The following is a 27,368-nucleotide window of genomic DNA, read 5'->3' on the forward strand; positions in this document are numbered from 1 at the left end:
CAATGTTTATTTACCTTAGTAAGGAAGAATAGTTTCAGTTGCGTTGTAAAACTTACAAATGTTGCTTGGAGTGATGAATGAAGAACCCAGACGAATAGAAACGCTATGGATGACTAGAAGACGCAACAGCACTTGTACTTCCAGTTCACGGCACCAAACAAAAGTAAATACTGTAGACGTTCACCCTGCAGCACTAACACACCTGTTCACCTGCTCGTGTTTATCAATCAATCAATCAATCAATGTTTACTTATATAGCCCTAAATCACTAGTGTCTCAAAGGGCTGCACAAACCACTACGACATCCTCGGTAGGCCCACATAAGGGCAAGGAAAACTCACACCCAGTGGGACGTCGGTGACAATGATGACTATGAGAACCTTGGAGAGGAGGAAAGCAATGGATGTCGAGCGGGTCTAACATGATACTGTGAAAGTTCAATTCATAATGGATCCAACACAGTCGCGAGAGTCCAGTCCAAAGCGGATCCAACACAGCAGCGAGAGTCCCGTTCACAGCGGAGCCAGCAGGAAACCATCCCAAGCGGAGGCAGATCAGCAGCGCAGAGATGTCCCCAGCCGATACACAGACGAGCAGTACATGGCCACCGGATCGGACCGGACCCCCTCCACAAGGGAGAGTGGTACATAGGAGAAAAAGAAAAGAAACGGCAGATCAACTGGTCTAAAAAGGGGAGTCTATTTAGAGGCTAGAGTATACAAATGAGTTTTAAGGTGAGACTTAAATGCTTCTACTGTGGTGGCATCTCGAACTGTTACCGGGAGGGCATTCCAGAGTACTGGAGCCCGAAATGAAAAAGCTCTATAGCCCGCAGACTTTTTTTGGGCTTTGGGAATCACTAATAAGCCGGAGTCCTTTGAACGCAGATTTCTTGCCGGGACATATGGTACAAGATAGGATGGAGCTAGACCGTGTAGTATTTTATACGTAAGTAGTAAAACCTTAAAGTCACATCTTAAGTGCACAGGAAGCCAGTGCAGGCGTAATCTGATCAAACTTTAGTGAAAACTATTTGCATCATGGTTGTTAGCAGAGAACAATCCTTTAATTAAGCCACACCCTTTAAAGGGGGAGGAATAAAGTAGCACTTCTTAGTCCAGGATTTACAAGAACTACCTTTCGTTCTACCTCCTTGCTTTCTTGGTTAAACGTCTTGAGCAGTTAATGTTTTTTGGGGTGTTGAAAGGCAGTCGTTTGCCGTTTTCAAATAACATCACCTTAGACTTCTCTGCATTCAGCACTAGTCTCAGCTGAGTCGGCCGGCACTGAACAACATCAAAAGCAAACTGCAGGAGCTCAAAGGTTCGCACAACAGCGGGGGAGGAACAATACATGACTGTGCCATCTGCAAGCAGAATCTGACATGTTGTCACAGAGAGGATTTACTTCAATGGAAAACAACAGCGGACCTAATATGGAACCCTGAGGTACACCTTTTCCTGAAGGAATCAATAAAGTACGATCCATCTATCTTTTAATAACGGGGTGGAATGACCGAGAGATCCAGCAAACTGGACGTCTTGGGTTCTATGGTCATCAGGAAACCACGTTAGCGGTCCCGTGCAGTCTGTTGATTCTATCAAATGTTCTGACAGGTCCTTTTCCCGCTGCCCTCAATCTCTTCTGGTATAACATTTGTCTCCAAGTACCTGAGACTCTTGTTCTCCTTCATTATTTGTGGGCGTGACTTTTTTGGGAAATGTATTCTTGGCTTGCAGTTGTCTCAGTTCTGGGATGTTCAATCAATCAATCAATGTTTATTTATATAGCCCCAAATCACAAATGTCTCAAAGGACTGCACAAATCATTACGACTACGACATCCTCGGAAGAACCCACAAAAGGGCAAGGAAAACTCACACCCAGTGGGCAGAGAGAATTCACATCCAGTGGGACGCCAGTGACAATGCTGACTATGAGAAACCTTGGAGAGGACCTCAGATGTGGGCAACCCCCCCCCCCTCTAGGGGACCGAAAGCAATGGATGTCGAGCGGGTCTAACATGATACTGTGAAAGTTCAATCCATAGTGGCTCCAACACAGCCGCGAGAGTTCAGTTCAAGCGGATCCAAGACAGCAGCGAGAGTCCCGTCCACAGGAAACCATCTCAAGCGGATCAGCAGCGTAGAGACGTCCCCAACCGATACAGGCGAGCGGTCCATCCTGGGTCCCGACGAGCGGTCCATCCTGGGTCTCGACTCTGGACAGCCAGTACTTCATCCATGGTCATCGGACCGGACCCCCTCCACAAGGGGGGGGGGGACATAGGAGAAAGAAAAGAAGCGGCAGATCAACTGGTCTAAAAAGGAGGTCTATTTAAAGGCTAGAGTATACAGATGAGTTTTAAGGTGAGACTTAAATGCTTCTAAATGTTGTTTGTTCTTCTTGCACGAGAGCCAGATGGGATGTTTGAGTCGAATAATGATTGCATGTGCACGTTAGAGAGAGGACATGGAGTGTGTCATGTCAGCCGAATCTCTGCTGGTTTCCTGCAAGGCGGCATGAAGGCACGCTCGCGTGGCTGAACTCCAGCGTCACATCCAATCAAGCTCTTGAATAAGTAAAGCCCCTTTCCAGCTTCATCTTCCCCGCACGCCCACTTTGCCCGCACCAACACATGGAGCGCTGATGTTTACCACGCCGCCTTTTTGTGTCCGCTGCACAGTGGAGTAGCAGCCGCGCCCGTTGTGTCGCTCACAGGGGAAAGGTGGCACAAATGGAAATATGACAGCCTCCGTTGTCAGCCATCTTTTATTCTGGTGTTAGTGAGTTCGTTAGTTCGTGGCCTCCGACATCATGTTTGCATCTAACAATCATCCTCTTGTATTCCCCTCAGCGCTCAGGACTGCACATCTGGACTCCACAGAATTGACTCTTTTTACATAAAAAAGACAAAAAATGTTTAAGAAAATAAATCTAAAGGTAATCAGAATTTGGAAGGCCATTCTAAAACCTTCATTCTAGCCTTATTTAGCCGTTCCTTGACCACTTTTGAGGTCATTGTCCTGTTGGAACACCCAACTGCGCCCAAGACCCAACCTCCGGATTTTAGCTTCTCCTGAACAATTTGGAGCTAATCCCCCTTTTTCATTGTCCCAGTTAAAGCAGCAGTTCCATTGGCAGCAAAACAGGCCCAGAGCATAATACTACCACCACCATGCTTGACGGTAGGATTGGTGTTCCTGGGATTAAAGGCGTGAAGTGAAGTGAATTATATTTATATAGCGCTTTTTCTCTAGTGACTCAAAGCGCTTTACATAGTGAAACCCAATATCTAAGTTACATTTAAACCAGTGTGGGTGGCACTGGGAGCAGGTGGGTAAAGTGTCTTGCCCAAGGACACAACGGCAGGGAGTAGGATGGCGGAAGCGGGAATCGAACCTGCAACCCTCAAGTTGCTGGCACGGCCGCTCTACCAACCGAGCTAAACCGCCCCTCACCTTTTCTCCTCCAAACATATTGCTGGGTATTGTGGCCAAACAGCTCACTTTTTGTTTCATCTTCATCACATGGACAAAAATAAGACCTTCTGGAGGAAAGTTCTGTGGTCAGATGGACCAAAAATAAATGAAATGCCAACGGAGTCGTTCTCTGGACATTCAGTTTTGCATGAGAAACGAAAGTGAATTAGTCCAACATGTTGCTATGGTAACACCTGCTCTCACACACACATAACACACACTTAGTTTCGATGGTGAGGGGAGGTGCCAGGTACAAGATTAAGTGAGAGCAGTGTGTGTGTATGTACATTCCAACACACTTTTCCATTACCTTTGCGTTTCAATGGACTGAAACCCAGAGCATAATACTACCACCATCATGCTTGACGGTAGGATTGGTGTTCCTGGGATTAAAGGCCTCACCTTTTCTCCTCCAAACATATTGCTGGGTATTGTGGGCAAACAGCTCACTTTTTGTTTATTCTTCATCACATGGACAAAAATAAGACCTTCTGGAGCAAAGTTCTGTGGTCAGATGAAACAAAAATAAATGAAATGCCAACGGAGTCGTTCTCTGGACATTCAGTTTATAATACTACCACCACCATGCTTGACGGTAGGATTGGTGTTCTTGGGATTAAAGGCCTCACCTTTTCTCCTCCAAACATATTGCTGGGTATTGTGGGCAAACAGCTCAATTTTTTGTTTCATCTTCATCACATGGACAAAAATAAGACCTTCTGGAGGAAAGTTCTGTGGTCAGATGGAACAAAAATAAATGAAATGCCAACGGAGTCGTTCTCTGGACATTCAGTTTTGCATGAGAAACGAAAGTGAATTAGTCCAACATGTTGCTATGGTAACACCTGCTATCACACACACATAACACACACTTAGTTTCGATGTTGAGGGGAGGTGCCAGGTACAAGATTAAGTGAGAGCAGTGTGTGTGTATGCACATTCCAACACACTTTTCCATTACCTTTGTGTTTCAATGGACTGAAACCCAGAGCATAATACTACCACCACCATGCTTGACGGTAGGTATGGTGTTCCTGGGATTAAAGGCCTCACCTTTTCTCCTCCAAACATATTGCTGGGTATTGTGGGCAAACAGCTCACTTTTTGTTTCATCTTCATCACATGGACAAAAATAAGACCTTCTGGAGGAAAGTTCTGTGGTCAGAAGGAACAAAAATAAATGAAATGCCAACGGAGTCGTTCTCTGGACATTCAGTTTATAATACTACCACCACCATGCTTGACGGTAGGTATGGTGTTCCTGGGATTAAAGGCCTCACCTTTTCTCCTCCAAACATATTGCTGGGTATTGTGGCCAAACAGCTCACTTTTTGTTTCATCTTCATCACATGGACAAAAATAAGACCTTCTGGAGGAAAGTTCTGTGGTCAGATGAAACAAAAATAAATGAAATGCCAACGGAGTCGTTCTCTGGACATTCAGTTTTGCATGAGAAACGAACGTGAATTAGTCCAACATGTTGCTATGGTAACACCTGCTCTCACACACACATAACACACACTTAGTTTCGATGTTGAGGGGAGGTGCCAGGTACAAGATTAAGTGAGAGCAGTGTGTGTGTATGCACATTCCAACACACTTTTCCATTATCTTTGCGTTTCAATGGACTGAACCCCAGAGCATAATACTACCACCACCATGCTTGACGGTAGGATTGGTGTTCCTGGGATTAAAGGCCTCACCTTTTCTCCTCCAAACATATTGCTGGGTATTGTGGGCTAACAGCTCAATTTTTTGTTTCAGCTTCATCACATGGACAAAAATAAGACCTTCTGGAGGAAAGTTCTGTGGTCAGATGAAACAAAAATAAATGAAATGCCAACGGAGTCGTTCTCTGGACATTCAGTTTATAATACTACCACCACCATGCTTGACGGTAGGTATGGTGTTCCTGGGATTAAAGGCGTCACCTTTTCTCCTCCAAACATATTGCTGGGTATTGTGGCCAAACAGCTCACTTTTTGTTTCATCTTCATCACATGGACAAAAATAAGACCTTCTGGAGGAAAGTTCTGTGGTCAGATGGAACAAAAATAAATGAAATGCCAACGGAGTCGTTCTCTGGACATTCAGTTTTGCATGAGAAACGAAAGTGAATTAGTCCAACATGTTGCTATGGTACACACACACACATAACACACACTTAGTTTCGATGGTGAGGGGAGGTGCCAGGTACAAGATTATGTGAGAGCAGTGTGTGTATATGCACATTCCAACACACTTTTCCATTACCTTTGCATTTCAATGGACTGAAACCCAGATCATGGGGGAAGGACACAATGAAGTCAGTGGTAGGACCATCTCACCAACCTTTAGCCAGCATGCTCTTCTCTCTAGCAACTGATATTGCTATTGTTTGTCCTTACTCCATTTGCACAACCAATTGTTAAACTATGTTTCCTTGTTTTATTCAGACAGTCCCTAGAACAAAAGAACCTGGCAAGACTTTAAGTCTGATCAATATATTTCTGGATAGTTTGAGTTTGACAAATCATCACCCTGTATCATATACTCCAGGTTGAACTCTAATTTTGGCGTTGACAGGTTAAGTTCCAAGTGGCAACTCTGTTTGGAAATAATATGAGTAATAAGACACATTGTTGGGAACATTTGGAAATTCAAACTCCGGATTTGCTGAGTTTATTGGATGCCATTGAGTGATGTGTCTGTGTGTCGCTGTGGGAAGTCTTCCTCTAATCTGATTGGCCTTTAGAACCATTTGTTGTCCAACACAGAAGCAAATACAAAGTGTAATCAGTCACCTTGAGACCTTTTCTCTGAAAATTAATAGTCGTGTAACAAATCTCGGGGTAATAATGGACTCACATTTCTACTTTAAGAGCCACACTAAATCAATAGCATCATTTCTACCAGCGATAAACATTGCCAAAATCAAAGAAATAGTGTCTATAGCAGACTATTGCATGCCTGTGTCTAGACTGCTGTAGTGGCAGCTGCACTAAATTCACAATGCTGCTGCTTGAGTCCTGACTAGAATCAGGAAATACGACCATATTAGTCCGTGCTTAGGTCACTGCACTGGCTTCCTCTTGCTCAGACAATAGACTTTAAAACTTCCCTGGTTATGTACAAGTCTTTTTATGGTCCAAACCCAATGCGGCCTGTTAGCATCTTCACTTTGGCCCTCGACACGACGGCATGAGTCCAATAAGCAACCTGTGCATGCGGGGTGCTTTCATATTACATTTATATACCTTGACAGGTGGAAAATTTTCACCATCTAAGAAACTCAGGTCAGTGACCGTGATGTGTACTTTCTTGACATCACAAGCAGACCCAGTCCAAACAACCTTTCCTAGTCATGTTGCAGGAAAAAAAATCAACACACATGCTCACACATAACACATCCTGCTCACTGAACTCTGTGGATATTTAAAAAAAAAAACACCCCTTCCCCATAGAAAATGTAAAATTAAACCCATGTTTATTCATTGCAAGGCATGATGGGAAATTGCAAAACACACGACACACTTATCCATGTTTGACTTTCAGCCGCTTGATAGTTCTGAATGATTACAAAACTTTGTGTGTACATACATATATATATATATATACATATATACATATATATATGTGTGTGTATATATATATATTAGGGCTGGGCAACGATTAACAATTTTAATCGAAGTTAATCGCACTATTTCTCCGATTAATCGCGATTAACTGCATTGTATACGCAAAGCCCAATAATGAATTCAAAAGTAGTGTGTAGTGGGCCTAGGCTAAGACCGATTTTTTATTTTTATTTTTTTATGTTATTTTAATCTTCTATCCCCCCCCCCCCCCCCCCCCGTTTACCTGTATGTCATCTTTTTTGTAAGGGGCGCTGGAAGCCGGCAGACCCGTCAGCGATCCTGTTCTGTCTCCCTGTAATGTTTGTCTGATCTTGAATGGGAATGTGCTGAAAATTGTAATTTTCCTGAAGGAACTCTCCTGACGGAATAAATAAAGTACTTTCTAATCTAATCTAATCTAATCTAGTGCACCTTTATTGGAATATTCTCCCACATGAACAAAAGCGCCAAAACATTTGTTGTGCAAACACAATTTAAATCAGTCCTTGTTAAACAGTAGCAGTTAAATAGCATATTTTATGAAAATCAACTCAAAAAATGTAAATACAAACATTTAAGCTTATTTCCACTGCCAGGGTATTTAAGTTATCCTGTTTGTTATGGGAAATAAATATAATCTACATACAAATCTCTGAGCCAGAATCATAACATCTGAACAGGCAATTTCTGAGGTAACAGCAGAAACATTTTTTTTTTATCAGGGATCTTATGTTTAAAAAACCTATATTATAGGTAGTGGGCTGTTTTAGGGAATTTTTGATAAAATTATCCGTAGTAGCAATATTAATAATGTTGTGTTTATTCTGCGTAGTGCACTTAAAATAATTATGACCATATTTAGGAATTGATATGATGGGAATTTTCCGATTGTTTGCTTGGTGCTTTGATAAACTGAACGCATATACATGGTACTATATTGTGATGTTATGAGCAAGGGGAAAAAAGAACTACCCTACCCAGCATGCAACAGGAGTGAGGAGCATTCGCGGTATCCCGGTATAGGTTGTGTCGCCATGACGGCATCTTGTATGTTGTGATATGCACGCTCTGAAAGCAAACGTTAAGAACTCAGCCAACACTCCTCGTCTGCATTATTCATAAATAGACAGACAACACATATACTCCGCTGCTTCACAGGCCGCTGGATGTAGCCGGCAAAGTATTCCCATGCTAGCTAGCCGGTCTAGCAAGCACGCGTCATTCAGTCCAAAACGGCCCGATCTATCCACATCCAGAATTGTCTGGCGGTCGTAAGTGATCCCGGAGTGACCACGCTGTAAGCCAGCCATGAAATTTGCAGAATTGTCCGGTATTTTTGCCAAATGTTCCATCTTTACCAAGAGCCCCTCGACGCCGAAGTACATACGGGAGATGCCATCTTGTTAAGAAAAGGTGTTAACAAAATAAAAGCATGTAAACAACATACGCAAATGTGCGATAAAATAATTGTCGGCGTTAATAGATTGATGAGTTAACGCGTGATTAACGCATTAATTTGCCCACCCCTAATATATATATATATATATATATATTTATATATATATATATATATATATATATATCAACATGCAGCAGGATGAAGAAGGTTGGGAGAATGTTTCCACTCCTACCCACACTTAACGTTGACATGGCAACAACTTTCTCATCACTGCTGATCACATTTGCTCCCTGGAGGAGTGAGAAACAAGTTCAGGATTGATAAGAGATTTACATTGAACAAACATGATATTCCCCGTGTGGCCCTAGGGCCTCAAGCTTGTGTCCACCTAGGGCGGGGGTTGGCAACCCTTGTGGCTCTTTAGTGCCACCCTGGTGGCCCTTTGGAGCTTTTTCAAAAATGTATGAAAAGGTAAAAAAATATATACATTAGTTTGAATAAAGTTTGTGTAGGAGGACAAACATGACACAAACCTTCATGATGGTTAGAAGTCTCACTCTTTATATTCAACTTGCTTCACAAAGACAGTATTTGGTATTTGGTAGGTGTGTGGACCGCGGCACAGTAGTTTGTTTACATGTACAACTTTCTCCGACACTGCCACTAAAAGATGTGTTTTATGCCACGCCTTCTTTGTCTCATTTGGTGCACAAACCTTTTATACTGTGGTAAGGTGAGCTTTGTGGACCTTATTGACTTGTTGGAGTGCTAACCAGGCATATTATTGACTTGTTGGAGTGCTAACCAGGCATATTATTGACTTGTTGGAGTGCTAACCAGGCATATTATTGACTTGTTGGAGTGCTAACCAGGCATATTATTGACTTGTTGGAGTGCTAACCAGGCATATTATTGACTTGTTGGAGTGCTAACCAGGCATATTATTGACTTGTTAAGTGCTAACCAGGCATATTATTGACTTGTTGGAGTGCTAACCAGGCATATTATTGACTTGTTGGAGTGCTAACCAGGCATATTATTGACTTGTTGTAGTGCTAACCAGGCATATTATTGACTTGTTGGAGTGCTAACCAGGCATATTATTGACTTGTTGGAGTGCTAACCAGGCATATTATTGACTTGTTGTAGTGCTAACCAGGCATATTATTGACTTGTTAAGTGCTAACCAGGCATATTATTGACTTGTTGGAGTGCTAACCAGGCATATTATTGACTTGTTGGAGTGCTAACCAGGCATATTATTGACTTGTTGGAGTGCTAACCAGGCATATTATTGACTTGTTGGAGTGCTAACCAGGCATATTATTGACTTGTTGGAGTGCTAACCAGGCATATTATTGACTTGTTGGAGCGCTAACCAGGCATATTATTGACTTGTTGGAGTGCTAACCAGGCATATTATTGACTTGTTGGAGTGCTAACCAGGCATATTATTGACTTGTTGGAGCGCTAACCAGGCATATTATTGACTTGTTGGAGTGCTAACCAGGCATATTTGCTCACTGCATAGCTAATCCATGCTAACATGCTATCAAGACTAGCTTTAGGTACATATTGCAGCATTAGGGCTCATTTGTAGTTACATTGGGGGCTCATTTCTTCTGTAATGTTGGCTGCATTTATGATCGTTGTGCGTGCGACATGTTGTTCCAGACCACAGCAAACATTACCATGTTGTTCCAGACCACGGAAAATATTTCCCAGCTGGCAAAGATTGTAATAAATCCATGAGAAGAAGACGTTCGCTTTAACTTGGACACTCACATCTGTACCTTTGGCCATTCTAAGTCATTTTTTTCCAGGAGTTAATTAACCTTCTGACAAGTTTTACTTATGTTGTAAAAATATATAAAATAAATATTACATTTCAACATCACCTGTTGCCATCATTATTAGACTTATAGCAGCTTTTTCATTCTTTGCAGCTTCACACACATTTGTTTTTCATATATGACTCTTCCTACATGAAAATTATGTTTTGTGTGTGTGTGTGTGTGCGTGCGTGCGTGCGTGCGTGTGTGCGTGTGCAAATATGAGGCCCACTATGAATTGTGAATGATATCAGAGGGGAATAGTTGGAGTCCAAATTCCTCGAGAGTTCCTTTTTGATGCTCACATCTTCTTTGGTGTTTTATCTTGCAGCTTGTGAGCATTGTGTGTCCTCCAAAGGTGTGTGTGTGTGTGTGTGTGTGTGTGTGTGTGTCCTCCAAAGGTGTGTGTGTCCTCCAAAGGTGTGTGTGTGTGTTCTCCAAAGGTGTGTGTGTCCTCCAAAGGTGTGTGTGTTCTCCAAAGGTGTGTGTCTTCTACAAAGGTGTGTGTGTTCTCCAAAGGTGTGTGTGTGTGTCCTCCAAAGGTGTGTGTCCTCCAAGGGTGTGTGTGTTCTCCAAAGGTGTGTGTGTGTGTCCTCCAAAGGTGTGTGTGTGTGTGTGTGTGTGTGTTCTCCAAAGGTGTGTTTGTTCTCCAAAGGTGTGTATGTGTGTCCTCCAAAGGTGTGTGTGTGTGTGTGTGTTCTCCAAAGGTGTGTGTGTCCTCCAAAGGTGTGTGTGTTCTCCAAAGGTGTGTGTGTGTGTCCTCCAAAGGTGTGTGTGTGTGTTCTCCATAGGTGTGTGTGTCCTCCAAAGGTGTGTGTGTGTGTCCTCCAAAGGTGTGTGTGTCCTCCAAAGGTGTGTGTGTGTGTCCTCCAAAGGTGTGTGTGTTCTCCAAAGCTGTGTGTGTCCTCCAAAGGTGTGTGTGTTCTCCAAAGGTGTGTGTGTGTGTGTGTGTGTGTGTCCTCCAAAGGTGTGTGTGTGTGTGTGTTCTCCAAAGGTGTGTTTGTTCTCCAAAGGTGTGTATGTGTGTCCTCCAAAGGTGTGTGTGTGTGTCCTCCAAAGGTGTGTGTGTGTGTTCTCCAAAGGTGTGTGTGTCCTCCAAAGGTGTGTGTGTTCTCCAAAGGTGTGTGTGTGTGTCCTCCAAAGGTGTGTGTGTGTCCTCCAAAGGCGTGTGTGTGTGTTCTCCATAGGTGTGTGTGTGTGTCCTCCAAAGGTGTGTGTGTGTGTTCTCCAAAGGTGTGTGTGTTCTCCAAAGGTGTGTGTGTGTGTCCTCCAAAGGTGTGTGTGTGTGTTCTCCAAAGGTGTGTGTGTGTGTTCTCCAAAGGTGTGTGTCCTCCAAAGGTGTGTGTGTCCTCCAAATGTGTGTGTGTGTGTTCTCCAAAGGTATGTGTGTCCTCCAAAGGTGTGTGTATCCTCCAAAGGTGTGTGTGTCCTCCAAAGGTGTGTGTATCCTCCAAAGGTGTGTGTGTCCTCCAAAAGTATGTGTGTCCTCCAAAGGTGTGTGTGTTCTCCAAAGGTGTTTGTGTTCTCCAAAGGTGTGTGTGTTCTCCAAAGATGTGTGTGTTCTCCAAAGGTGTGTGTGTCCTCCAAAGGTGTGTGTGTGTGTTCTCCAAAAGTGTGTGTGTGTGTTCTCCAAAGGTGTGTGTGTCTTCCAAAGGTGTGTGTGTTCTCCAAAGGTGTGTGCTCCAAAAGTGTGTGTGTGTGTCCTCCAAAGGTGTGTGTGTCCTCCAAAATTGTGTGTGTGTTCTCCAAAGGCGTGTGTGTGTGTGTGTGTGTCCTCCAAAGGTGTGTGTGTGTTCTCCAAAGGTGTGTGTGTTCTCCAAAGGTGTGTGTGTGTGTCCTCCAAAGTGAAGTGAAGTGAAGTGAATTATATTTATATAGCGCCTTACATAGTGACACCCAATATCTAAGTCACATTTAAACCAGTGTGGGTGGCACTGGGAGCAGGTGGGTAAAGTGTCTTGCCCAAGGACACAACAGCAGTAACTAGGATGGCACAAGCGGGAATCGAACCTGCAACCCTCAAGTTGCTGACACGGTCACTCTACCAACCGAGCTATGCCGCTATGTGTCCTCCAAAGGTGTGTGTGTCCTCCAAATTTGTGTGTGTTCTCCAAAGGTGTGTGTGTCCTCCAAAGGTGTGTGTGTCCTCCAAAGGTGTGTGTGTTCTCCAAAGGTGTGTGTGTTCTCCAAAGGTGTGTGTGTGTGTTCTCCAAAGGTGTGTGTGTCCTCCAAAGGTGTGTGTGTTCTCCAAAGGTGTGTGTGTGTCCTCCAAAGGTGTGTGTGTTCTCCAAAGGTTTGTGTGTCCTCCAAAGGTGTGTGTGTCTTCCAAAGGTGTGTGTGTTCTCCAAAGGTGTGTGCTCCAAAAGTGTGTGTGTGTGTCCTCCAAAGGTGTGTGTGTCCTCCAAAATTGTCTGTGTGTTCTCCAAAGGCGTGTGTGTGTGTGTGTGTGTCCTCCAAAGGTGTGTGTGTGTTCTCCAAAGGTGTGTGTGTGTGTCCTCCAAAGTGAAGTGAAGTGAAGTGAATTATATTTATATAGCGCCTTACATAGTGACACCCAATATCTAAGTCACATTTAAACCAGTGTGGGTGGCACTGGGAGCAGGTGGGTAAAGTGTCTTGCCCAAGGACACAACAGCAGTAACTAGGATGGCACAAGCGGGAATCGAACCTGCAACCCTCAAGTTGCTGACACGGTCACTCTACCAACCGAGCTATGCCGCTATGTGTCCTCCAAAGGTGTGTGTGTCCTCCAAATTTGTGTGTGTTCTCCAAAGGTGTGTGTGTCTTCCAAAGGTGTGTGTGTTCTCCAAAGGTGTGTGCTCCAAAAGTGTGTGTGTGTGTCCTCCAAAGGTGTGTGTGTCCTCCAAAATTGTGTGTGTGTTCTCCAAAGGCGTGTGTGTGTGTGTCCTCCAAAGGTGTGTGTGTGTCCTCCAAAGGTGTGTGTGTGTTCTCCAAAGGTGTGTGTTTTCTCCAAAGGTGTGTGTGTGTTCTCCAAAGGTGTGTGTGTTCTCCAAAGGTGTGTGTGTGTGTCCTCCAAAGTGAAATGAAGTGAAGTGAATTATATTTATATAGCGCCTTACATAGTGACACCCAATATCTAAGTCACATTTAAACCAGTGTGGGTGGCACTGGGAGCAGGTGGGTAAAGTGTCTTGCCCAAGGACACAACAGCAGTAACTAGGATGGCACAAGCGGGAATCGAACCTGCAACCCTCAAGTTGCTGACACGGTCACTCTACCAACCGAGCTATGCCGCTATGTGTCCTCCAAAGGTGTGTGTGTCCTCCAAATTTGTGTGTGTTCTCCAAAGGTGTGTGTGTCCTCCAAAGGTGTGTGTGTCCTCCAAAGGTGTGTGTGTTCTCCTAAGGTGTGTGTGTTCTCCAAAGGTGTGTGTGTGTCCTCCAAAGGTGTGTGTGTCCTCCAAAGGTGTGTGTGTTCTCCAAAGGTGTGTGTGTGTCCTCCAAAGGTGTGTGTGTGTCCTCCAAAGGTGTGTGTGTTCTCCAAAGGTTTGTGTGTCCTCCAAAGGTGTGTGTGTCCTCCAAAGGTGTGTGTGTTCTCCAAATGTGTGTGTCCTCCAAAGCTGTGTGTGTGTCCTCCAAAGGTGTGTGTGTGTCCTCCAAAGGTGTGTGTGTCCTCCAAAGGTGTGTGTGTTCTCCAAAGGTGTGTGTGTTCTCCAAAGGTGTGTGTGTCCTCCAAAGGTGTGTGTGTGTCCTCCAAGGGTGTGTGAGTTCTCCAAAGGTGTGTGTGTGTCCTCCAAGGGTGTGTGAGTCCTCCAAAGGTGTGTGGGTGGCACTGGGCGCAGTATTAGGTGGCACTTGATCCTAGGACATGACCTGGCGATTTAATGCACTTCTGTCACGTGGGCGGGACATGTGACATGTGTCATGTTGGAGTCATACTGGAACCATATTTGAGTCATTTTGGAGTCATATAAGAGTCATATTAGAGTCATATGAGCCTAATATTGGAGTCATATTGGAGTCATATTGGAGTCACATTAGAGTCATATAAGAGTCATATTGGAGTCATATGAGACTAATATTGGAGTCATATAAGAGTCATATTGGAGTCAAAATAGAGTCATATAAGAGTCATATTGGAGTCATATTAGAGTCATATTGGAGTCATATTGGAGTCATATTGGAGTCATATTGCAGTCATATTAGAGTCATATTAGACTAATATTGGAGTCATATTGGACTTATATTGGAATCATATTGGAGTCATATTGGACTTATATTGGAATCATATTGGAGTCACATTAGAGTCATATAAGAGTCATATTGGAGTCATATTAGAGTCATATTGGAGTCTTATTGGAGTCATATTGGAGTCATATTAGAGTCATATTAGACTAATATTGGAGTCATATTGGAGTCATATTAGAGTCATATTAGAGTCATATTGGAGTCATATTAGAGTCATATTAGACTAATATTGGAGTCATATAAGAGTCATATTGGAGTCATGTTGGAGTCATATTGGAGTCATATACTGTAAGAGTCATATTGGAGTCATATTAGAGTCATATTAGACTAATATTGGAGTCCTAGTGGAGTCATATTGGAGTCATATTGGAGTCACATTAGAGTCATATAAGAGTCCTAATGGAGTCAAAATAGAGTTATATAAGAGTCATATTAGAGTCATTTTGGAGTCATATAAGAGTCATATTAGACTAATATTGGAGTCCTATTGGAGTCATATTGGAGTCACATTAGAGTCATAATGGAGTCAAAATAGAGTTATATAAGAGTCATATTAGAGTCATATTGGAGTCATATAAGAGTCATATTGGAGTCATATTGGAGTCATATTAGACTAATATCGGAGTCCTATTGGAGTCATATTGGAGTCATATTGGAGTCACATTAGAGTCATAATGGAGTCAAAATAGAGTTATATAAGAGTCATATTAGAATCATATTGGAGTCATATTAGAGTCATATTGGAGTCATATTGGAGTTGTATTGGAGTCATATTAGAGTCATATTAGAGTCATATTGGAGTCATATTAGAGTCATATTAGACTAATATTGGAGTCATATTGGAGTCATATTGGAGTCACATTAGAGTCATATAAGAGTCATAATGGAGTCAAAATAGAGTTATATAAGAGTCATATTAGAGTCATATTGGAGTCATATAAGAGTCATATTGGAGTCATATTAGAGTCATATTAGACTAATATTGGAGTCCTATTGGAGTCATATTGGAGTCATATTGGAGTCACATTAGAGTCATAATGGAGTCAAAATAGAGTTGTATAAGAGTCATATTAGAATCATATTGGAGTCATATTAGAGTCATATTGAAGTCATATTGGAGTTATATTGGAGTCATATTAGAGTCATATTAGACTAATATTCGAGTCATATAAGCGTCATATTGGAGTCATATTGGAGTCATATTAGAGTCATATTGGAGTCATATTAGAGTCATATTAGAGTCATATTGGAGTCATATTGGAGTCATATAAGAGTCATATTAGAGTCATATTGGAGTCATATTAGAGTCATATTGGAGTCATATTAGAGTCATATTAGAGTCATATTGGAGTCATATTAGAGTCATATTAGACTAATATTGGAGTCGTATAAGCGTCATATTGGAGTCATATAAGAGTCATATTGGAGTCATATTGGAGTCATATTGGAGTCATATTAGAGTCATATTGGAGTCATATTGGAGTCATATTAGAGTCATATTAGACTAATATTGGAGTCATATAAGAGTCACATTGGACTCATATTGGAGTCATATTAGAGTCATATTGGAGTCATATTGGAGTTATATTGGAGTCATATTAGAGTCATATTGGAGTCATATTGGAGTCATATTGGAGTTATATTGGAGTCATATTGGAGTCATATTAGAGTCATGTTGGAGTCATATTGGAGTCATATTAGAGTCATATTAGACTAATATTGGAGTCATATTAGAGTCATATTGGAGTCATATTAGAGTCATATTGGAGTCATATTGGAGTAATATTAGAGTCACATTAGAGTCATATTGGAGTCATATTAGAGTCATATTGGAGTCATATTAGACTAATATTGGAGTCATATAAGAGTCATATTGGAGTCATATTGGAGTCATATACTGTAAGAGTCATATTGGAGTCATATTAGAGTCATATTAGAGTCATATTGGAGTCATATTGGAGTCACATTAGAGTCATATAAGAGTCATAATGAAGTCAAAATAGAGTTATATAAGAGTCATATTAGAGTCATATTGGAGTCATATAAGAGTCATATTAGACTAATATTGGAGTCCTATTGGAGTCATATTGGAGTCATATTGGAGTCACATTAGAGTCATAATGGAGTCAAAATAGAGTTATATAAGAGTCATATTAGAGGCATATTGGAGTCATATTGGAGTCATATACTGTAAGAGTCATATTGGAGTCATATTAGAGTCATATTAGACTAATATTGGATTCCTATTGGAGTCATATTGGAGTCATATTGGAGTCACATTAGAGTCATAATGGAGTCAAAATAGAGTTATATAAGAGTCATATTAGAATCATATTGGAGTCATATTAGAGTCATATTGGAGTCATATTGGAGTTGTATTGGAGTCATATTAGAGTCATATTAGAGTCATATTGGAGTCATATTAGAGTCATATTAGACTAATATTGGAGTCATATTGGAGTCATATTGGAGTCACATTAGAGTCATATAAGAGTCATAATGGAGTCAAAATAGAGTTATATAAGAGTCATATTAGAGTCATATTGGAGTCATATAAGAGTCATAATGGAGTCAAAATAGAGTTATATAAGAGTCATATTAGAGTCATATTGGAGTCATATAAGAGTCATATTGGAGTCATATTGCAGTCATATACTGTAAGAGTCATATTGGAGTCATATTAGAGTCATATTAGACTAATATTGGAGTCCTATTGGAGTCATATTGGAGTCACATTAGAGTCATAATGGAGTCATATTGGAGTTATATAAGAGTCATATTAGAATCATATTGGAGTCATATTAGAGTCATATTGGAGTCATATTGGAGTTATATTGGAGTCATATTAGAGTCATATTAGAGTCATATTGGAGTCATAATAGAGTCATATTATACTAATATTGGAGTCATATAAGCGTCATATTGGAGTCATATAAGAGTCATATTGGAGTCATATTGGAGTCATATTAGAGTCATATTGGAGTCATATTAGAGTCATATTAGAGTCATATTGGAGTCATATTAGAGTCATATTAGACTAATATTGGAGTCATATAAGAGTCATATTGGAGTCATACTGGAGTCATATTGGAGTCATATTAGAGTCATATTGGAGTCATATTAGAGTCATATTAGACTAATATTGGAGTCATATAAGAGTCACATTGGATTAATATTGGAGTCATATTAGAGTCATATTGGAGTCATATTGGAGTTATATTGGAGTTATATTAGAGTCATATTGTAGTCATATTGGAGTCAAATTGGAGTTATAGTGGAGTCATATTAGAGTCATATTAGAGTCATGTTGGAGTCATATTGGAGTCATATTAGAGTCATATTAGACTAATATTGGAGTCATATTAGAGTCATATTGGAGTCATATTAGAGTCATATTGGAGTCATATTGGAGTCATATTAGAGTCACATTAGAGTCATATTGGAGTCATATTGGAGTCATATTAGAGTCATATTGGAGTCATATTAGAGTCATATTAGACTAATATTGGAGTCATATAAGAGTCATATTGGAGTCATATTGGAGTCATATACTGTAAGAGTCATATTGGAGTCATATTAGAGTCATATTAGAGTCATATTAGAGTCATATTGGAGTCATATTAGAGTCATATTAGAGTCATATTAGAGTCATATTGGAGTCATATTAGAGTCATATTATACTAATATTGGAGTCATATAAGAGACATATTGGAGTCATATTGGAGTCATATACTGTAAGACTCATATTGGAGTCATATTAGAGTCATATTAGAGTCATATTAGAGTCATATTGGAGTCATATTGTCTCATATTGGATATTGGTGTCTGCTGCAGAGTTTCTTCAAATGTCCAACTTGTCCTCGTCATGGATTTATTAGTGATGAGCACAGGCAACTTCACCTTGGACATCCAAGACAGATTCACTCTGGATCACATTTCTACTTGTCATGCATACTTGCCAACACTCCCGATTTTCCTGGGAGACTCCTGAATTTCAGTGCCCGTCTTGAATATCTCCCGGGGCAATTATTCTCCTGAATTTGTCCTGATTTCAACCCGGACAACAATATAGGGGGCGTGTCTTAAAGGCACTGCCCGTAGTGTCCTCCACAACCTGTCGTCACGTCTGCTTTTCCTGCATACAAACAGCGAGCTGGCCCAGTCACAAAATGTGTGCAGCTTCTACACACACACATGATTGAATGCAAGGCATACTTGGTCAACAGCCATACAGGTCACACTGAGGGTGGGCGCATAAACAACTTTAACACTGTTACAAATATGCGCCACACTGTGTGAACCCACACCAAACAAGAATGACAAACACATTTGGGGAGAACAACCACACCGTTGTGTCCTTGAGCAGGACACTTCACCCTTGCCCCCGGTGCCGCTCACACTGGTGAAGGAATTATGAGGGGACGTAGGCGCAAACTGGCAGCCACGCTTCCGTCAGTCTACCCCAGGGCAGTTGTGGCTACAGATGTAGCTTACCACCACCAGGTGTGAATGAATGATGGGTTCCAACTTCTCTGTGAGCGCTTTGAGTATCTAACAATAGAAAAGCGCGATATAAATCTAATCCATTTTTATTATTATTATTATTATTACCGTAACACAACATAAACCCAACACAACAAATTATCAGAAACCCTTGCAGCACTAACTCTTCCAGGCCGCTACAATACACACCCTTGCGACCATGAAACCCCACACCTCCCAAACCCCTCCCCAACAATTCTATCATTTGAGAAATGGACATTGAAAGAGTGTAGGTGTGACTTGGTACAGCCAGCAGAGAACATAATGAGGTGAGCTCAGAAAGCTTAACAACATGTCCCACCTGGCTGAAGTCTTGTCTGGAAATGTCGTGTCATTTCCTGTTTTATTTTGAAAGGTTAACTTTCCTCTGGTTTCAGATCATTTGCCCTTCCTCCTGTTTCACTGGTCTGATTGTCTGATTGTGCTCACCTGTGTCAGGTGTGTCAGGTGTAGAAATGTCTGGCCCTGCTCTTGTCCTGTGCCAGAGTGTCTCCTATCTGGGTGTGCGGTCCCTTGCCATACCTTTGTCCACAACCACGGTTCTTGTACCTTTTTGGATCCACGGGAGTATTTTCATTTGTAACTTTTCTCAGGTAAGAATATCTTCATAGCATCACCTTTTTGTTGTACTTAGTAGTTTTATGTTCATAGCCCCTTTTTTCCCTCCGTAGACCGAGCGTTTTTGACTTATTGATATTTTTGTTAGTTTAGAGCTCAGGTCAGTTGTGTTTTTGATAGCCTGTTTTGTTTTTCCCGTTTTGGAACCATTCCCTTGTCCATCCATCCATCCATCCATCCATTCACGCACTAGGGCCAATTTAGTGTTGCCAATCAACCTATCCCTTGTCCAAATAAATATATTTGTCTTCAAATCCTGCATCTGTGTTCAGAGTCCTGTTCTGCTCGTCTCAATACTTTTGATTATTTACAATCTGGGGAGGTGGCAGGGGGGGAGCATGTTAGTCTAGTTCAGGAGTCACCAACATGGTGCCCGCGGGCCCGTAAGGACCAGATGAGTCGCCTGCTGGCCTGTTCTAAAAATAACTCAAATAGCAACACTTACCAGTGAGCTGCCTCTATTTTTTGAAATTGTATTTATTTACTAGCAAGCTGGCCTCACTTTGTTTGTCATTTTTAATTCTAAGAGAGACAAAACTCAACCAGAATTTGAAAATCCAAGAAAATATTTCAAAGACTTGGTCTTCAGTTGTTTGAATTAATTCATTTTTCTTTTTTGTACTTTGCTTCTTATAACTTTCAGAAAGACAATTTTAGAGAAAAAATACAACCTTAAAAGGATTTTAGGAGTTTTGAACACATATACCTTTTTACCTTTTTAAATTCCTTCCTCTTCTTCCCTGACAATTTAAATCAATGTTCAAGTAAATTTATATTTTTTATTGTAAAGAATAAATGTTATTTGAAAATGTTCAATTTGAAGAATGTGCACTTAGAGAAAATATAAAAATAAAATGTTGCATATTGATATTTATCTGTTTCTTTATATATTTATTGCGAGAAATCATTAAGATAATCAGTGTTTCCACAAAGATAAATATCATTAATTATTGATAATAACATAGAGTTAAAGGTAAATTGAGCAAATTGGCTATTTCTGGCAATTTATTTAAGTGTGTATCAAACTGGTAGCACTTAGCATTAATCAGTACCCAAGAAGTAGCTCTTGGTTTCAAAAAGGTTGGTGACCCCTGGTCTATACTGTGAATTTTGTGAATTATATTTATATAGCGCGTTTCTCAAGTGACTCTAAGCGCTTTACATAGTGACACCCAATATCTAAGTTACATTTAAACCAGTGTGGGTGGCACTGGGAGCAGGTGGGTAAAGTGTCTTGCCCAAGGACACAACGGCAGTAACTAGGATGGCACAAGCGGGAATCGAACCTGCAACTCTCAAGTTGCTGGCACGGCCACTCTACCAACCGAGCTATGCCGCCCCACAATGTTCAACTATACTATAAGAAGAGCAACTTTCTATTTAATACCAAAAGTCCAAACAACTGGCTGAACTGTCCTCCTCTGCAGCCGCCGTGCCGACACACACACACACACGCACACACACACACACACACACACACACACACACACTGTCACTAGCCCTGTGGTGCACTCACTGTTGGAAATCACACCGCTATTCAACAGCCAGGCCACTACAATTATTAGGAGTGTAAGTAAGTCCACTTGACCTTCTTGGTGTGCAGCAGAAAGGGAAAAGAAGGCGGTGTCGACAACGCTGTGGATACTTCCTGAATGTTTCAAACCACACATTGCTAGCAAAACTAGAAACATCCATCCATTTTCTGCCACTTATTCCCTTTTGGGGTCGCGGGGGGCGCTGGCGCCTATCTCAGCTGCAATCGGGCGGAAGGCGCGGTACACCCTGGACAAGTCGCCACCTCATCGCAGGGCCAACACAGATAGACAACATTCACACTCACATTCACACACTAGGGCCAATTTAGTGTTGCCAATCAACCTATCCCCAGGTGGGAGGAAGCCGGAGTACCCGGAGGGAACCCACGCATTCACGGGGAGAACATGCAAACTCCAAACAGAAAGATCCCGAGCCTGGATTTGAACCCAGGACTGCAGGAACTTCGTATTGTGAGGCAGACGCACTAACCCCTCTGCCTCCGTGAAGCCCAAACTAGAAACAATGATGTAAAAATGCTACAAAACAAATAAAATAGCAATTAGCAATCCAGAGATCGATCAATGACACAAAATGTGTGATGAAACGTAACAAACGCTACATTGAGAGAAGGTGAAAGATGAGAAGAGAATATTTGTGTGAGGGCCGTGGTGCGTAAAAGGAAAGATTTGCACAATGTGACAAAACAACCTTATCTTCTTCTTCTTCTTCTTGTGTGGCATGTCCAGCTTCGGGGCGACCCTCCTGGCCGGGATGCCACTGTGTGCCAGGCCAGGTGGACTCTGAGGTCCAGGAGGAGGCGGCCGGGTGCAGGGGGGACCTGCAGCTGACCGGAGACATGAACCTCTGCTGGAACCAGATCAAGCGCAAGTCCCACAACATCCGGTGAGAGCCAACGTGGCACAACAACTTCTTCAAGACTCTTAACTGTTTTTATTGTCAATTCAACTAAATGCTCACCTATAAGTTCTTCACGCCAAATTGCTCTGGACCAGACCTGGGCAAATGGAGGCCCGGGGGCCACATGCGGCCCGTTAAAATGTTCAATCTGGCCCCCCGGACATTCCCAGATACTTTTTTTTTAGATGTTTAAGATGTCAAGTTTAGTTATAGCTATAGTTATAACATTAACTTTATAGCCATAGTTGTAACATTATGATGTGCACTCATCTTGTCTAATGACCCTAAGTCTTCAACGGTACTAAGTCTTTATATGCTTGGAATCTGCATCATATACTACTTACTATGCTCCTCTAATTAGTTACTATGGTCCTCTACTTAGTTACTATGGTCCTCTACTTAGTTACTATGGTCATCTAATTATTTACTATGGTCCTTTACTTAGTTACTATGCTCCTCTACTTAGTTACTATGGTCCTCTACTTAGTTACTATGGTCCTCTACTTAGTTACTATGGTCATCTAATTATTTACTATGGTCCTTTACTTAGTTACTATGGTCCTCTACTTAGTTACTATGGTCATCTAATTAGTTACTATGGTCCTTTACTTAGTTACTATGGTCCTCTACTTAGTTACTATGGTCATCTACTTAGTTACTATGGTCATCTAATTATTTACTATGGTCCTTTACTTAGTTACTATGGTCCTCTACTTAGTTACTATGGTCATCTAATTAGTTACTATGGTCCTTTACTTAGTTACTATGGTCCTCTACTTAGTTACTATGGTCATCTACTTAGTTACTATGGTCATCTAATTAGTTACTATGGTCCTCTACTTAGTTACTATGGTCCTCTACTTAGTTACTATGGTCATCTACTTAGTTACTATGGTCATCTACTTAGTTACTATGGTCATCTACTTAGTTACTATGGTCATCTACTTAGTTACTATGGTCCTCTACTTAGTTACTATGGTCCTCTACTTAGTTACTATGGTCATCTAATTATTTACTATGCTCCTCTAATTATTTACTATGATCATCTATCTATTTACTATGATCATCTATCTATTTACTATGGTCATGTAATGAGTTACTATGGTCATCTAATGAGTTACTATGGTGATCTACTTAGTTACTATGGTCCTCTACTTAGTTACTATGGTCCTCTACTTAGTTACTATGGTCATCTAATTAGTTACTATGGTCCTCTACTTAGTTACTATGGTCATCTAATTATTTACTATGGTCCTTTACTTAGTTACTATGGTCCTCTACTTAGTTACTATGGTCATCTAATTAGTTACTATGGTCCTCTACTTAGTTACTATGGTCCTCTACTTAGTTACTATGGTCCTCTACTTAGTTACTATGGTCATCTAATTATTTACTATGGCCCTCTACTTAGTTACTATGGTCCTCTACTTAGTTACTATGGTCATCTAATTAGTTACTATGGTCCTCTACTTAGTTACTATGGTCCTCTACTTAGTTACTATGGTCCTCTACTTAGTTACTATGGTCCTCTACTTAGTTACTATGGTCATCTAATTAGTTACTATGGTCCTCTACTTAGTTACTATGGTCCTCTACTTAGTTACTATGGTCCTCTACTTAGTTACTATGGTCATCTACTTAGTTACTATGGTCATCTACTTAGTTACTATAGTCATCTACTTAGTTACTATGGTCCTCTACTTAGTTACTATGGTCCTCTACTTAGTTACTATGGTCATCTAATTATTTACTATGCTCCTCTAATTATTTACTATGATCATCTATCTATTTACTATGATCATCTATCTATTTACTATGGTCATGTAATGAGTTACTATGGTCATCTAATGAGTTACTATGGTGATCTACTTAGTTACTATGGTCCTCTACTTAGTTACTATGGTCCTCTACTTAGTTACTATGGTCATCTAATTAGTTACTATGGTCCTCTAATTAGTTACTATGGTCCTCTACTTAGTTACTATGGTCCTCTACTTAGTTACTATGGTCCTCTACTTAGTTACTATGGTCATCTACTTAGTTACTATGGTCATCTACTTAGTTACTAGGGTCATCTACTTAGTTACTATGGTCCTCTACTTAGTTACTATGGTCATCTAATTAGTTACTATGGTCCTCTACTTAGTTACTATGGTCATCTAATTAGTTACTATGGTCCTCTACTTAGTTACTATGGTCCTCTACTTAGTTACTATGGTCATCTACTTAGTTACTATGGTCCTCTACTTAGTTACTATGGTCCTCTACTTAGTTACTATGGTCATCTACTTAGTTACTATGGTCCTCTACTTAGTTACTATGGTCATCTAATCAGTTACTATGGTCCTCTACTTAGTTACTATGGTCATCTACTTAGTTACTATGGTCATCTAATTAGTTACTATGATCCTCTACTTAGTTACTATGGTCCTCTACTTAGTTACTATGGTCCTCTACTTAGTTACTATGGTCATCTAATTATTTACTATGCTCCTCTAATTATTTACTATGATCATCTATCTATTTACTATGGTCATGTAATGAGTTACTATGGTGATCTAATTAGTTACCATGGTAATGTGAGTCACAGCAGCTCAGATGAGGCACCAAGCAGTTTGGGCGGGAAGCGTTTCCACAGACGCGGAAGGATATTTTCCCACCAAAGTTCTAAAGCTTAGTGATGTATCAGATTGTAGTTGGGTTTATTTTGTACCTTTCGCGTTCATATTTTACTGTTTGTTGTTGAAAAGAGGTCACTCGATCCCAGACGAGGCTCCTATGGAGGTGGGCGCTCAGTCTAAACTTGATCGCCACAAAAATCCCACATGTCACGACACAGAAACCACAAGACTTGCAACAGGAGGGGAGGGTTGGGTGGCCTGCGATGCCAAAGCTGCAACCCTTTTGGCGCTGCTCCGTCCTAATACTACTACTAATAATAATGTACTACTACTACTAATAATAATAATGTACCAATATTACTACTGCTAATAATGTACTAATATTACTACTACTAATATTGAACTAATACTACTACTAACAATGATGTACTAGCACTACTACTACTACTAATGTGTTGACACAGCTCCACAGTACTACTACTACTACTACTACTACTAATAATGTGTTGACACAGATCCACAGTACTACTACTACTACTACTAATGTGTGGACATAGCTCCACAGTACTACTACTACTACTACTACTACTAATGTGTGTACATAGCTCCACAGTACTACTACTACTAATGTGTGGACACAGCTCCACAGTACTACTACTACTACTACTACTACTACTACTAATGTGTGGACATAGCTCCACAGTACTACTACTACTACTAATAATAATAATAATAATGTGTTGACACAGATCCACAGTACTACTACTACTACCACTAATGTGTGGACACAGCTCCACAGTACTACTACTACTACTACTACTACTAATGTGTGGACATAGCTCCACATTACTACTACTACTACTACTACTATTAATGTGTGGACACAGCTCCACAGTACTACTACTACTACTACTAATGTGTGGACACAGCTCCAAAGTACTACTACTACTACTACTACTACTACTACTAATGTGTGGACACAGCTCCACAGTACTACTACTACTACTACTAATGTGTGGACACAGCTCCAAAGTACTACTACTACTACTACTACTACTACTACTAATGTGTGGACACAGCTCCACAGTACTACTACTACTACTAATAATAATAATAATAATGTGTTGACACAGATCCACAGTACTACTACTACTACCACTAATGTGTGGACACAGCTCCACAGTACTACTACTACTACTACTACTACTAATGTGTGGACATAGCTCCACATTACTACTACTACTACTACTACTATTAATGTGTGGACACAGCTCCACAGTACTACTACTACTACTACTAATGTGTGGACACAGCTCCAAAGTACTACTACTACTACTACTACTACTACTACTAATGTGTGGACACAGCTCCACAGTACTACTACTACTACTACTAATGTGTGGACACAGCTCCAAAGTACTACTACTACTACTACTACTACTACTACTAATGTGTGGACACAGCTCCACAGTACTACTACTACTACTACCAATGTGTGGACACAGCTCCACAGTACTACTACTACTACTACTACTACTACTACTAATGTGTGGACACAGCTCCACAGTACTACTACTACTACTACTAATGTGTGGACATTGCTCCACAGTACTACTACTACTACCAATGTGTGGACACAGCTCCACAGTACTACTACTACCACTAATGTGTGGACACAGCTCCACAGTACTACTACTACTACTACTAATGTGTGGACACAGCTCCACAGTACTACTACTACTACTACAACTACTAATGTGTGGACACAGCTCCACAGTACTACTACTACTACTACAACTACTAATGTGTGGACACAGCTCCACAGTACTACTACTACTACTACAACTACTAATGTGTGGACACAGCTCCAAAGTACTACTACTACTACTACAACTACTAATGTGTGGACACAGCTCCAAAGTACTACTACTACTACTACAACTACTAATGTGTGGACACAGCTCCACAGTACTACTACTACTACTACAACTACTAATGTGTGGACACAGCTCCAAAGTACTACTACTACTACTACAACTACTAATGTGTGGACACAGCTCCAAAGTACTACTACTACTACTACAACTACTAATGTGTGGACACAGCTCCAAAGTACTACTACTACTACTACAACTACTAATGTGTGGACACAGCTCCAAAGTACTACTACTACTACTACTAATGTGTGGACACAGCTCCACAGTACTACTACTACTACTACTACCAATGTGTGGACACAGCTCCACAGTACTACTACTACTACTACTACTACTACTACTAATGTGTGGACACAGCTCCACAGTACTACTACTACTACTACCAATGTGTGGACACAGCTCCACAGTACTACTACTACTACTACTACTACTACTACTAATGTGTGGACACAGCTCCACAGTACTACTACTACTACTACTAATGTGTGGACATAGCTCCACAGTACTACTACTACTACCAATGTGTGGACACAGCTCCACAGTACTACTACTACTACTACTACCACTAATGTGTGGACACAGCTCCACAGTACTATTACTACTACTACTACTATTAATGTGTGGACACAGCTCCACAGTACTACTACTACTACTACTAATGTGTGGACACAGCTCCACAG

The 27,368-nt window shown here is 40.9% G+C and overlaps 1 protein-coding gene across 5 annotated transcripts in view; it reads left to right on the forward strand.

Moving 5' to 3' along the window:
* Positions 1-27,368, forward strand: part of drp2 (dystrophin related protein 2) — a 302,156-nt gene that overhangs the window by 94,936 nt on the left and 179,852 nt on the right. For 4 of the 5 annotated variants that reach the window (XM_061899976.1, XM_061899973.1, XM_061899974.1 and 1 more), the window contains one exon: positions 21,959-22,115. In XM_061899976.1, the coding sequence (XP_061755960.1) occupies positions 22,069-22,115 (47 nt within the window). In that variant the 5' untranslated portion in view covers positions 21,959-22,068. Of the gene's footprint in view, positions 1-19,544; positions 19,652-21,958; positions 22,116-27,368 lie in introns of those variants that run through there. The other variant, XM_061899975.1, reaches the window with a different exon arrangement.

The sequence above is a fragment of the Nerophis ophidion genome, linkage group LG05 (genome assembly GCF_033978795.1).
Source record: "Nerophis ophidion isolate RoL-2023_Sa linkage group LG05, RoL_Noph_v1.0, whole genome shotgun sequence".
Classification (NCBI taxonomy): domain Eukaryota; kingdom Metazoa; phylum Chordata; class Actinopteri; order Syngnathiformes; family Syngnathidae; genus Nerophis; species Nerophis ophidion.